The sequence below is a fragment of the Brachyhypopomus gauderio genome, chromosome 4, assembly GCF_052324685.1.
Source record: "Brachyhypopomus gauderio isolate BG-103 chromosome 4, BGAUD_0.2, whole genome shotgun sequence".
Lineage (NCBI taxonomy): Eukaryota > Metazoa > Chordata > Actinopteri > Gymnotiformes > Hypopomidae > Brachyhypopomus > Brachyhypopomus gauderio.
This window is the reverse complement of record NC_135214.1, coordinates 11,545,720-11,560,430: the sequence shown is the minus strand read 5'-3', so window position 1 is coordinate 11,560,430 and position 14,711 is coordinate 11,545,720. Positions and strand designations below refer to the sequence as shown.

At 48.6% G+C, this 14,711-nt stretch overlaps 1 protein-coding gene across 1 annotated transcript in view; it reads right to left on the bottom strand.

The window, feature by feature from the left end:
- nckap1 (NCK-associated protein 1) overlaps nt 1–14,711 on the bottom strand; it is a 34,902-nt gene that overhangs the window by 11,994 nt on the left and 8,197 nt on the right. Inside the window, 15 exon segments of the mRNA XM_077002185.1 lie at nt 389–534; nt 4,321–4,379; nt 4,890–4,971; nt 5,706–5,838; nt 5,935–6,041; nt 6,258–6,354; nt 6,497–6,553; nt 6,716–6,872; nt 7,268–7,316; nt 7,807–7,944; nt 8,266–8,356; nt 8,633–8,775; nt 8,871–8,927; nt 9,014–9,106; nt 13,534–13,644. Of these exon segments, the coding sequence (XP_076858300.1) occupies nt 389–534; nt 4,321–4,379; nt 4,890–4,971; nt 5,706–5,838; nt 5,935–6,041; nt 6,258–6,354; nt 6,497–6,553; nt 6,716–6,872; nt 7,268–7,316; nt 7,807–7,944; nt 8,266–8,356; nt 8,633–8,775; nt 8,871–8,927; nt 9,014–9,106; nt 13,534–13,644 (1,520 nt within the window).

Sequence of the window (14,711 nt, the reverse complement as noted above, 5' to 3'; positions counted from 1 at the left end):
AAACAGAGTCTATCAAAAACAACCACACACACACCCAAAAGAACACACTTTAGCTGAGGAGTTCACCACATCCCCATCCTCCAAAGAGAAAGAGGGAGAGGGAGAGAGAAAGAGAGGGAGCAAGAGAGAAAGAGTAGGAAAGAGAACGAGTAAAACAACAACAAATGGGGGGAGGAGGCGTGTTGGAGTTTCCAACTCCTTCTGGTACAGCCATATCTTATCTGTCCAAACCCCCAGCCACACACACACCAGTCACTCCAGAGGACAAAACACAAACACAAACACAGTGTTGCCCCTGGCAACTGCAGAGGAGACACAGTCCTGTGCAGAGGATACTAGGACTCCTGTGGAGTGTTTCACGCTTTATTTCTCCTGTGAGGCCACCTACCAGAAGATGGAGAGGTCAGATGTCTCCACCAGCATCTCCACAAGCGAGTCTACCATCTTGGTGTGGAAGATGATGGTATTCATCATCTTGCCCAGCTCACGGTGGTCAGCGATGCCCAGAGATGCCTTGGACACACTGGTGTACGCCTGTGTACAACACACACACACACACGCACGCACGCACACACGAAAGCAATCAACTCAAAGTCAATTCATCATGCTGACCAAATAGCAAAATAAAAACCCAAACCCCATTTATCCAAGTCACTAGCACCAACATAAGACATGTTTCCATGGCAAAAAGCCCAGGCATCACCCAGGAGGAAGAGGAGGTGTGTGCCAGCAGCGGGAAGTGTGTGGTTCGGCACGTTACCATATCATTAACTTCTGAGGAGGATTTCTGGGAAATATTTTCTGGGAAATAATAATAATGTTAACTCGATACTGCTGAATGAGACAATGGCCAAGCATCATAGTGTCCCCCGGAGGGGATCAAAGGAGAGGACGCAGGACACAGGACACACTCCTCCTCTGCTGACGGAGCAGGATGCCGCTCTGATGGCTAACCGTGAGCACAGCCTGGATACAGCTGTGAGCCAAGAGCACTGATGTGTCTCGAAATTCTCATTTCCAGATTGAGCTCACAGAAACAGCTGGGAGACAGTGGAGACAGTACACAACACACACACAGACACACACACGTCTGCACAACAAAAGGAAATGTGAGATGTGCGAAAACTTATCACTGTGTTCAACACCATGATAAAATGACTTGTGATAAAAGAACACAAATTTTAAGTATTTAAAGTGCATCTTGGCTATATAGTTCCTGTGTTGTTCTGTGCCAACAAGAATTCCCAACCAATTAAAAGAACATCCAATGAAATAAGAACATTGAAGTAATCTTTTAATGAATCTCCCCTGTCCCCTTTTAAATATGCTCTTCTAAACTCAAGAGCCAGTGTAATGGTCAGTGAGTGACAGTGGCCAGAGGGGAGAGCTGTGCTAACACTCCTGACAACACGGGGCCACGCGACACCGGGCATTCAGAGAGGCAAAGGGAAAGTGTTGCAACCCAGAACTTAAGAGCTCCTTACAACCTGCTGCTGGGGACAATCACAGACTGCAGCAAATCACAGACTGCAGCAAATCACAGACGGCAGCAGCAGACATGGCGAACTGAGTGAACTCTGGCAACAGTACGATCTCTCGCACGCACGCACGCACGCTGGCAGGTAGGCGCTGAAACAGCATGGTGGAGTCACCCAGCGTAGAGCATGCAGGCCTGGTGTGCAGAAGAGAGAGCAGGACTCCTCTGGACAGAGAACACAGCGGTTTATGAGACGTGCTGGCAGGTCCGACTGAGCCCTGATTGCTTCCAGTGGTTTCGACAGAGTGGTTTTGCCACGCTGAAACCCGAGAGATCTTGTGTAACACATCTAACTCCAGTTGCCATATTAGCACACCGAGCAACTGTGAATCTGCCCAACAACCTTTAACAGAGCCCAGACTGCAGGACCCGCTCAGCAGCTGGGGCCCTTTAGAAAGACACGCACTGACAAAATGTACAGTACCCACAGGTGTACACACACACACACACACACACCCACACACACACACACACCCACACACACACACACACACACACACACACACACCAGGAGTGCCTTCATCAGCTGTTTAAACACCTCCTGAAGTTTGTCTATCCCAAAAAGCATTGGAGAAATGGAGAGAGAGACCGGGAGAAACAGACAGGAAGACAGAGAGAGAGAGAGAGAGACACACACACAGAGAGAGAGAGAGAGACACACACACACACAGAGAGAGAGAGAGAGAGAGAGAGAGAGAGAGAGAGAGAGAGAGAGAGAGAGAGAGAGAGAGAGAGAGAGAGAGAGAGAGAGAGAGAGAGAGAGAGAGAGAGAGAGAGAGAGAGAGAGAAAGCATGCTCACTAGCAGATAAAGGGTTATCAAGCTATTAAGTTTCTGTTTCCCAGTCTTCCAAGTTAGGTCTGTTACCACAGTAGCGTCCAGGACGCAGCCACAGACCAAACCGTGTTTGTTACGTGTTTACACACTGTAAAAGCCACAAACAATAACATTCATTTAAAGGCTCAACATTTTTCAAGAGTAAAGAACATGAATCGGTGAACGTCAACCAACTCAATCAACAGGAATAAGGAGAAGCGCTCTACGAAACCTGTTCTGGGAAAGAACCTGCGCGAGGCGAAAGCCCGAGGGTGAGGCCTGCACTCGTGCACTAGGTCCCCGCGTGTGAGCCCTGCACTCGTGCACTAGGTCCCCCCCGCGTGTGAGCCCTGCACTCGTGCACTAGGTCCCCCCCCCCCCCCGTGTGAGCCCTGCACTCGCGCCCTACGTCCCCCCCACGTGTGAGCCCTGCACTCGTGCACTGGGTCCCCACGTGAGGCCCGCACTCGGGCTCTGGGTCCCCACGTCCTCTGCAACTGTAGTCTGCACTTGATTGGTTGTGGGTTCTTGTTTAAATAGTTTCCACTCACAAAATTCATCTAGATCAGACCAGAGCCCAGTACACACAGACCACTGTCCACATAACAGCTAAAATACATGTCACTTCTAGGAACAACAAATGCAGACCACAATACAGAAATAATGAAACAAAAGGAACACATGGTGTTCTTCTAAACCAGCCGATCATAAGGGACTTGGAGCAGAGCATGAACGTGTATGTAAATGCTGGTGTGGGAGTGTCCAACCACGCAGGGCCGTATGAATGATCTGGTTTGAATCAAAAGGCATATGGGCCTTCTGCATAATCTTCAGACCGCCTTAAATCTTTAAAACCATAGTTCAAAATGCACTTTGAAATGCAAAAAGTGTTTCTCGACTGCTTCAGATTATGTACATACTGAGAAATAGCGCTTTGCTACCCAACAGACATGCATTTGTAATGAGAACTCCATTTATGCGGAATGGCCCTTAGCAAAGAGAGAAAAACATTCAGTCACGACCACCTCCGCTATGAACCAATCAAGACTGGATGTCTCCGCTCGTGTTCTCCTGCTGTACAGAGCACCCCGTCCACTCCGAGCCCTGGGACACACGTGGACGGAGTGCTCCGTTTTGTCTCTGGCCCAGGTCCATAGGTCCGATCACCAGTTCAGCCTCAACGTTGCTTGAGTAACTCTGCCTAGCAGATCCCACGTATGTTACCCCCTGCCTCTGACCTGCATGTGATTAATTATGCCTGATAAAATCCAAAAGATCAGGATCCCACACACTATGGCCAGCAAGGTCCAGATCTCAATTAATTAATCCTGATGGGAGATGACAGTGTATGTTGGGTCATCAGCATAGGTCATTTAGCCTGACTGGGCTCAGAGGAAGAGTCCTGGTCCAGGTCTACAGTCCTGCAGCAGACCAGGGAGCAGACATGCACCGCATGACCCCACACTGGGCTCACAGGACCCAGGGGCCTGAGGACTCCGCCTTCTAACCCAACCCCCTGACCCCGCCCTTCAGGCTCGCCCTCTAACCCAACCCCCTGACCCCACCCCTCAGGCTCACCCTCTAACCCAACCCCCTGACCCCGCCCCTCAGGCTCGCCCTCTAACCCAACCCCCTGACCCCGCCCCTCAGGCTCGCCCTCTAACCCAACCCCCTGACCCCGCCCCTCAGGCTCGCCCTCTAACCCAACCCCCTGACCCCGCCCCTCAGTCTCGCCCTCTAACCCAACCCCCTGACCCCGCCCCTCAGGCTCGCCCTCTAACCCAACCCCCTGACCCCGCCCCTCAGGCTCGCCCTCTAACCCAACCCCCTGACCCCGCCCCTCAGTCTCGCCCTCTAACCCAACCCCCTGACCCCACCCCTCAGGCTCGCCCTCTAACCCAACCCCCTGACCCCGCCCCTCAGGCTTGCCCTCTAACCCAACCCCCTGACCCCGCCCCTCAGGCTCACCTGCAGTCGGAACCAGTCGAGCCGCATCCCTCTGAAATCAAACACCTCCCCATCCTCCACTAGGAGAGAGAGAGAGAGAGAGAGAGAGAGAGAGAGAGAGAGAGAGAGAGAGAGTGAGAGTATATATACACACACACATTACTTTTCTACATATACATATTCTCTACAACACCATAGTTTGCACATATAATCTTGACCCTTATTAGAAATCTGTCTGAATAGGCCAAAACTCCATTTATAATAAAGAGTACATTCCCATGTAGTTCTAATCCTGATCCAGAATCCAGTCTCGGTTTTTGTGTTTTGCCAGCTCCAACATATCTCACTGATGAGAGCAGGATGAAATGAGTCATCTGTGCGAGACTGTGAACACAGATCTGCGCACGGCCACAAAGCACCTTCACCATTTAGTCTGATGAACCACAATTTACACAAGACACAATTATCGGCTTCCTTCAGTCTCGCTAGACAGTGCGTTTAAGTAAAGACTCGGGCTATTTGCAAACACCGTTTTCAACAGATACCATGTAAACGTATCTTTAAACGAATGAAAGAAGACGGAGGAATACCTTGTTTAACACTGAGGGAGGTCATTGTGTTGACAAAGGAAGACATAATGATAGACTCGTCTTCTGGGCAGACAGACAGGTTCTGAAGCAGTGAAAGACAGAAGCATTGTTTAACAAACAAATCAATTCCTTCATAGGACAGACTGAAAAGCTGTGATTAAATGTGAATAGTCACTACAATAGGAAGACATTAGGTCTGACACCAAAGACCAGAAACGCATTGTCTCCATCTAGTGGACAGGCATGTGAATTGCTAGTGTCATGGGTGAAGGCGACAACAAAATCCATCTAAACGGCACAAGTTGTGCATGTACCGCTCCTAGGGACTCAAAAGAACATGGTGTCAGCCTTCCCAGCCCAGATAAAGAGCAAGATAAGCTTATGATGTCCTGTGAGAAGAGGAACAGGTAGAAAGGTCGACGTTCTCACATGTGGGCAGCCCAGTTGGTGTAGAAACAAGCAGCATGTAGCTTCAGTAATGCAGCACCAGTCACGTCGTAGTAGCCTTTATACACGCTGTGTTCCTGAGTACAGGAACTACAGACCTGCAGTACAGGAACTACAAACCCCAAACCCCCCAAATATTTGTAGACCCTGTGTGCAGCCTTTGTCTGTATGTCTGTGAGATTTGAGCCTGAACACCACATAAATAGAAATCTACAATCTTTATTTTTATAAAAATAAAGCCATTAAATCACAAGAACCAAAGAAATACACTTTGACGTTTTCTAATGAATCATGCAGCGATTTTAAAAGCACACTGTGGTCTTAAGAGATGCAGCATCCACCTGCTGGCTGAAGGTGGGCAGAGCTCACCTGGACGAGCTCGTTTAGGACGACGGCGTCGAAGCCGGACAGGTACTGCACATAGTAGCGCTGCATGACGGGTCCGTACTTCCGTACGTGAGCCCTCAGCTCCTCCATGTAGAAGATCAGCTCGGCAATGTGCCTGGAATCAGCACGCACACATGACCTTTCAGACTGTGCCCAATGCAAACACATGTAACTCCGCTAATAAGGAGGGCTGTGTGTGTGTGTCCTTTACTTGTCGATAAAGTCATCTGTGCTTTTCTTCTGGATGTTGTCTGCATGTCTGAGCAGCCAGATAATCTCGTCCCGAGCAAATGAAAGGGCCATGAACACAAAAAGGGCCTGCGAGAGCACACACACACGCGCGCACACACACACACACACACACACACACACACACACACACACACACACACACACACACACACACACACAGAACAATGAATTGCATCACTGCAGTTACTTCACACACACGCGCGCACACACGTTCTGCCACTGCCACTCATTTCTGAGTTACAGGGAGTGAAACCGGAGGGGTCAGAGGTCAGGGTGCCACACCTTTGGGCCCAGTAAGCCAGGCTGGTCAGCCAGCACGGTGGCCAGCTCCTTCAGGGCCGACCGCAGGAACTTGCGCCTCTCCCTGTGTGTGGAGCCTCTGCAGAGAAAACACACAACGATCACAGCGTGACAGGGAAGTCAGCTGTGTGTGGTAGATTATTCAGCCCATTCGGACCGGCTCAGTTGGGCTTCCGCTCCGTTGGTGGTGTGTGTGTGTGTGTGTGTGTACAGGCACTCACGCATGAGACAGGGCCGCCTCTTTGCACTCGCGGATGTCATTGACACGCTTGTTATAGCTGTAACAGAGCAACAGACAGAGTTAAAGCTGCACTCCTGGGGTTAGTGTGTAAGGGTGGGGGGGGGGGGGGGGGGGGGCGTGCGGGGCAGTGAGAGGGCAGGTCAGTGCAGGGGGGGCGGGGGCAGCGAGGGGCGGGGCGGTATGTGGCGGCGACGCTCACCCGCGGATGTTGACAAACAGATCCTCGGCTGCTTTGTGGATGTGGAAGACCTCGTCCCTGAAGAGACACAGGCAGGTGCTGCTCTGCAGGGCCAGTTTCCACAGACTCAGGGCCGCCGGGTCGCTGGTCAGAGCTGCGTGGCACAGGATGAAGCCGACTGCACGTGCAGGCACACACACACAAATACACACGCACACACACACAAATACACACACACACACACACACACACACACACACGCGCGCGCGCGCACACACACACGCGCGCACACACACACGCGCGCGCACACACACACGCGCGCACACACACACACACGCGCGCACACACACACACACGCGCGCACACACACACACACGCGCGCACACACACACACACGCGCGCACACACACACACACAAATACACACGCACACACACACAGACCGTTACGGGAGGGGAGAGGTAAGAAGCTCAGTATTTCTAACAAATTTCATGTCAGACAGGACTCAGGACACAGTCCCGCACTACTGCACGCCTGCTCAGTGCTGTGAAGGTCAACGCAGTCTGACACTTACACACTATCCACTTCTCCATAGTGTCCAAAGAAAGATATTCACAAGGCATCTGGAATACAGGAAACACTTAATCAGTCTTACGGTCCTACAGTCTTACAGAAGATAAAAGGAAAGAAAGAGATGAATCAAATATTTGTAGAGGTTTTGTGATTTGTGAATTAAAACGGTAATAAAACCAGAACAGACTGTTGTGCGTGTTTACTCATGTTCACTTGTAAATAATCATCATCATAGTAATAATATTCATACTTTCATACATTCAGAGGGAGAGACAGAGAGAGGTAGAGAGAGAGAGAGAGAGAGATGGAGAGGGAGAGAGAAAGGAAGAAGAGAGAGACAGAAGCCCAAGCTACAGAGGTGTATTTCATAAAGCTCGAGAGGCAGCATCAGTCTTCAAAAATCTGTCCAATCTTTCATTTAGGAGGAACTATATCCACAAAAGTAACCATTTCCCCACGTGTTCAGCAGGGCTCTATTCATACCATGTGACTCAACATGACAATGTCTTTAACACGGGCCCCGGGCTAGACGGGCCTCACCGTGTCCGACTGTGCTGGGTTCAACATGGTGCTGGGGGCGCTGATGAGACTCAACAGCTGGGCGTTCCTCCACTGGTCGGCGGACAGGTTACGGCGCGGGTACACCATCTGCAGCGAGATCAGCGCGTCCGAGAGGGACTACGCCACGGAGGGGAGGTACACGGTTACGAGTTTGATTCAGTGAAGTATACCTGTGCTGTTTGGATACAAGTATCATGTCATGTTGTACCATTTAAGTATCATGTTGAGGTGTGCCATAGACCTAAACATTAAAGAGTTGCGGTCAGGGCTTTACGCTGTCAACAAGCAGTTAGAAATCACCTTTACAGGAGATCTCTGAACCATCAGAAACACTCGTTTTAAAGGGCCCAATTCTCACAATCATCTTATGTTGATGTCCACGTGCAGTGTTTTGGGTTAAGACACAACACATCACTATGGTACCAGCTGACTTCTCACCTTTCCATGAGGTACAAACTCCTCCATCATCTTCTTCAGAGGATTCTCATAGTCCACGATCATTTGCCCAAGTCTGGGGTATTCCCGATCACTGGTGCAGAAAAACAACCCCAGCAGGCGTTCATTCAGCTGTCTGTTCAGGATCACTAAGCACACATCCATCACCTCCATCACCTCCACCACCTCCACCCGTGGCCTGCCTGTTAAACCCTACTGCCCCCTTTAAATGATTAAATGTAAGAAATTACCGTTACCAGAATCTGTGTTGGTGGATATAGCAATCAGAATGATTTGCACACAGAATGAGAGGCAGGTGGGCGGGGCAGGTGAGGGGTAGCAGGTGGGCGGGGCAGGTTTGTAGGGTCACCTGGCACCGTGGGTCATCTCATGAGCGTAGTTGTACAGGCCAATGATGGCCTTGCGCTCCTCGATACGAGACAGCAGCATCATCAGTGTAGTGTACGTCACAACCAAGTCCAGGTAGTTCTTGGTCAGGTCAAAGTTCACAGTCTACCACAAACACACAGGCCATCAGTGATTCACTCTGCACTGTATCTGTATTTATTTAAAAAATGTAAACTTTAAAAAACCGAAACAACTCTTACAATGTCAAAGAAAACCTGACACGCATCGATAGTGTTGAGCAGTTCACAAACATGGTCCTGCAGAAGAAGAGAGAGAACCTTTAGAGAGAGAAGCCCACACACTCAGGACAGCAGGCACCAGGAGCACGTCCGAGGGCCCCCACCTTAAACTCCATCACGTCCACAAAGGTGAAGTAGTACAGCGCCAAGTTCTTCAAGATCTCCGACTTCTCCTTCTGAAGCTGGGTGAGCTGTTGCTGCAACATCAACAGAGAGTTTATTCAGCGCTGCAGCACAACACCTGCAGTATCACTGCCCACTAGGACTCGTCTGTAGGGTTCTCAGCTAGCGGCGCAGTGTAAAACATCATTACTGTGATTAATGCATCATACCACTGATTGTCTAATATATGTGCACTAAGAGTGAGGCTACGCTAGACTGGCATATGCTAGTTGATGACCAGGATTTAAATGTTTCAACTAAGCATGAGGTTAAGTGCAGAGGAATCGCTTTTTAAAGCTCTTTCTGCATCTTTATTTTTCTGCTACGTTATCTTTGTTTCTTAAAAGGCATGAAGACGGTTTCAACAGCCTGTCAGGCTAGAGAGAGAACCCTGCAAGGAGTCCTGGTCGGTATGCCCCAAAGGGAAGGGCCCGGTGTCACTATCAGTGACTCCAGAGCAAGTCTGCATCGCTACCCAGACAACTCAGTGCCACACAGGCTTAAAGCATCCAGCAAACAGCCCCTAAGGCAGCAGGAAACCTTTCAGAATGTGGGTGGATTATAAAACAAAGAAAAAACATGTAATAAACTTATAACTAAGAGCTGGGCTGTAATGTCTTTATCAATGCAAATATGCTCTGGAGTCAAGTTAGTAAGAGAGTGTGTTTGATAACTGTCAGGATTATCAGGTAAGCATGTCCTCTGCTAAAAGCATTAATGATGTGGTGGACATCACTGTGCAAATACCAGGGAACTTCTAATACACACCCACAGACACACCCACTCCCAACCATACACACACACACACTCCCACCCACACACACAGTTATGGCCAAAGAACCAGCACTGGCCATAACTAGTGGTCTATAAGGACACAGTATCTAACAATACTATGTTATATTTTCTCAAATTCACTCGTGTATAATCATTAAAATGCTGATTAGCATTTTAATATTTATTACACCCTTATACAATAAAGAAAATAGCAAGGACAGTGATGGAACACAACTGATCTTGTGTGTACATGTGGCAGTAATAATATGTTGCTCAAATGTTACAAAATATGTTTAACTGTCCTTGTTATTTTCCATGACATACTTTGGTACATTGGTTTGTGTATACTACAGATCTAGAATTGTAGTTTGCACAAGAGATATCAAATAAAAATTTTCAAAATCAAGCACGGAACCATGCAGTTGCAGACCAAGGACCCTCAGGACACATAACCGTGGTGCGCACTAGAAGGTTGAACTGTGTGGCCAGCGGAAAGCTACAATTCCACACCAATGCCAACAATGGTTTAGACGCCGTATATATTCTGAAGTTCCTTTGGCCCACTCTGGTTTCCCAGTTATTGCCATGTTTGTGAGTAGAACAGAAAGGTTAAAACTACGCAGAGATACGAGCAGGCTGAAAGTGAAGCGTACTCCAGATGGCGTCCACACTTACCAAAAGAACAATCCCCAAAATAGCCATGTTAAGCATGCAAAACAAAAGTAGAACACAGAACACAGAAACAATATAAACAAACACAAAGGGACACTCGGAAGCACAGATCAACACGAGCAGCTCAACGTCATTCCACAAGCACTTTACGCTCTTACACACACGTGTACATAAATATAAAAAAAACAGCAGAAGTTAAAGCTAAAAAAAAAAGAAGAAAGAAAAGTAAAAAGCAGCATCTGAAAAACACAAACACTTTAAATAGACAAGAATGGTGATTGGTTATTACAGTGAACGCAGCAAATTAACAAATAGATGAAAAAACAAAAACACTGCCACCCTCACACACACATAGACGTGGCACACTGCAAATACTGAGCACAGGGTGCGTAACACCCCAAACACGCCGCCTAAGTCTCTTACATTTAGAGCTAAACATGTTGTTTTTCCTTTCTCAGACACGCTGGTGGCTACATTACAGTGTCAGGTCTGCCTTGTAAGTGTGGTAACACCAACAGACCGACCCAGTGGCAGAATGCTGCCCCCTGCTGGAAGGTGAAGTGAATGTCTTGTATTTGTCTGTGGGGAAACGCCCACATTCCTGTCGTTCACCATTCCTACACGCACACACATGCAGCGTGTTCACTGACCTGGGGCTTCACCAGCAGGAACCTGGTACAGCCAGTCCTGGAAGACTCAAAGACTGAAACATCTACAGAACAGGCCTTCAGGCCAGGAGACGGGGCAGCCCTGCTGTGGGGGTGGAGGTGAATGCCACCCGTGTCTTCACATGTATAAACCAGCTCCCAAACACCACAATCCCACCCCCCCCACCTGCAGTTACTCCAAGATACCACTACAGCACCAGACGACCAGACTCCACATCCATGAACAATGATGTCTGATGCTGAGAAATGTCTAAGCTCCATGGCAACCCTGAAGCTGAAGAGACTCTCAGATGCAACATGCATCAAGGTGGGGTGTGTGTGTGTGTGTGTGTGTGTGTGTGTGTGTGGCTGCATTTAGTGGTTAGCTGTACATATAATGCAATTAACATTAGGCAAATTAAGCTTTCAGTGCTCAAGACACTCACAGGGCTGAGCTAGAGGTCACAGGTTTATTCATGAACCACATCTGACTCCAAGGGCCTTGATAGCTAAACATTTTTTGCTTTTACATTCACAGCTTTGTGGCCTGTAACGTGGCATTACACCATTAATCAACAAAATGGTGCTCTGCTTTGCTTTACACGAGAGCATGACTTCACATTCCTCTCACAGTGGACTCCCAATTATTACTCACCATTTTGCTAGCAGGAATCATTGTTAGCTGGGCGTCATATGTAAATCAGCCGGCAACACCGTGGAGTGTCGGAAGGCTGTTTTCACGTGAAGGAGTGCCTCCCATTCACATGTGTGTGACGTAGACGAGTGACACGAGGGACTGACAGAGGCTGACAGAAGCTAACGGGGGCTAACAGGGGCAGTCATGGCCTGGCGGTTAGGGAACTGGACTTGTGACCGGAGGGTCGTGGGTTCGATTCCCAGACAGGCCATGACTGAGGTGTCCTTGAGCAAGGCACCTAACCCCAACTGCTCCCCGGGCGCCGGGCTAGGGCTGCCCACCGCTCTGGGCACGTGTGATCCACAGCCCCCTAGTAATCACTAGTGTGTGTGTGTGTTCTGACTGCACAGATGGGTTAAAAGCGGAGGACAAATTTCGATTGGGGTGTAAAAATCACAATTGACAAAATATGGCACATTTCATTTTTACATTTCAGGGGCAGTCTTCTCAGCACTTAAACTCCTTCTGAGCAGAGATTTTAAACAGATATGTGGTCTTATTTATTTATATCCCATACACACTTACACAGTGAAAAAATGCTGCAGTGAATGGCTGTCTAGCAAATCTACACTCACCTTGTCACCATTTTCGATTTCACCATTTTATTTCTTTTTACATCTAATGCTTTCTAATGCTACCTATACATTTACCTTTATGGCATTTGGCAGACGCCCTTATCCAGAGGGACTTACATTTTTATCTCATTTTTATACAAGTGAGCAATTGAGGGTTAAGGGCCTTGCTCAGGGGCACCTCAGTCATGACCTCAGGTCTGGGGATCGAACCCACGACCCTCCGGTCACAAGACCAGTTCCCTAACCACCAGGCCATGACTGCCCTCCTTCTACATTCTGAGAAAGAGACGATAGCTGACTGTTGCCCAATCAATAACTTCATATTTGAAACAAATGAAATGAGGACAAATGAGAAAAGATGTCAATTTAAGGCAGCAGAGTTAAAATCATTAACGTCTGCGTATTCAGGTCTCCAGACCTGCCATGCAGGGCAGTCACACTCGTACCACTGCTGTAAAGTGCAATAATGACTGAGCATGTCTGTAGTGCAGACCTATTTCAGCTGTGAACACCACTCCTAGCCCGTCACTTCTCTGTCAAACAGCGTTGCTGGGGAAAGGAGATGCTTTGTTGAGACAGAGGTGTTTCCGTTTCTCACCACTGATCCGCTCACCAAAAGCATCTGGCAGCAACACTTTGAGATTGATCATTACTGTTGGAGAACAGGGTCAGCAGTCCATGGCTACAGGCCAGTAGCACCTGGAGTAACGTCCACACACCCACCTTTAAGCCTAAAGGTCACGGCACCTAGAGCGAAGCCCTTACCCTCAGACATTACGCCCAGCAAGCTCCAGGTGCTCATACTGGGGAAGTAATCACACACTGCAGTGTGCACTGGTCAGTGTGGTCATCATTAATGACAATTAATGACATCCCTGTATTTGGCAGTCCAGTAAAAAATGTATCATCTTTATTATTTGCAGAAAATAATTCATGAAGACAAAATCTTCACATTTTCAAAGACAAGACTAAGAACGTCCAACGATTTACAGTTAGACATCAGCTCAAGTTCAACAACACGAACACATCCCAGCCCTCTGACAGCAGCTGTGCAGCACAGCGCGTCATCCCGGTGACGGCATCGCCAAGTCACTTACGTTGTTGTTGCGGGTTTCGACAGCGGGGAACTTTCTCACAATGAACTTGACGGCCGACTCCAGGTTCTTGTCCACCAGGTAGGAGGGCTTGGCCTTGGGATCCCCACATGCCTGGACACAACAGCAGTGAGGAGAGAGAGAAAGAGAGAGAGAGAAACACAGCTGCTGAAACCACACACGCTTCATATGACATCTCTGCAGAAATGGGGGTGATGCTGACGTTCAGAGGGCAGAGGAAATCAACAGAACAGAGACAGGTGCAACAATGAGGCACAAATGCAGGGATTTAGACACAGCTAGAAAATGCAATGAAAGAGAGAGAGAGGGAATAGAGCGAGAGAGAGAGAGTGAAAGAGGGGGAAAGTGAAAGAGAGAAGGGAAATAAGGCAGTTATTAATACAGCAGTGTATGAAAGCAGAGAGAGAGAGAGCGAGAGAGAGAGCGAGAGAGAGAGAGAGAGAGAGAGAGACAGCACATGAAAGAGTGCGTGACTGACAGCGGAGGGGCGGGCTCAGCTGTGGGGACGGCGGGGTGCCAGGCAGATCAGCTGCTCTGTAAGTGATGGGCGGCTTACAGAGATGAGGAGCTGGACCAGGTTAGCGGGCGTGCACCTGATGTAGGCCGGGGTGTATGCTTACTTCAACAACACTCTGGACATGCACCTGTGCCTGATGGGGCACTGAGCCGCAGGTGGAGTGTGTGCCTGGGAAGGCACTCCTGGGCTCATGAACACGCCCAACACACACCCCGGCCCTCTGAAGGGGACAGGGGGCCCCTCTACACACAGCCTGCAACCCACAAGCCAAATCTCCACAGTGGTGATTTACACACTCAAAACACTAAGCTACACAATGAATTGGCTTTACTAAAAGCCAGTGATATCAGAATTTGGCTGACTAAGTTTAATTGTCCTACCAACCCCTCTGCCTATATTAACCGATCAGTTTTCAATGGTATTATGACTACCGGTAAGCCCTTTGTATTTAAAACCCTTTCTGTATATGGTAGCAGGGGGCTGTAAAACCCATGCAGATTAATCCAGTCGTACTGCCAATTATATGCAGTGTGAAAAAATGAAATAAATAAACAATAAAAATACACATATTCATGAGGATGAGTAATAGTCATGCGGCCGTGATGTCCTTATGTACACCTGCATAGCTCACAGTACAATACAA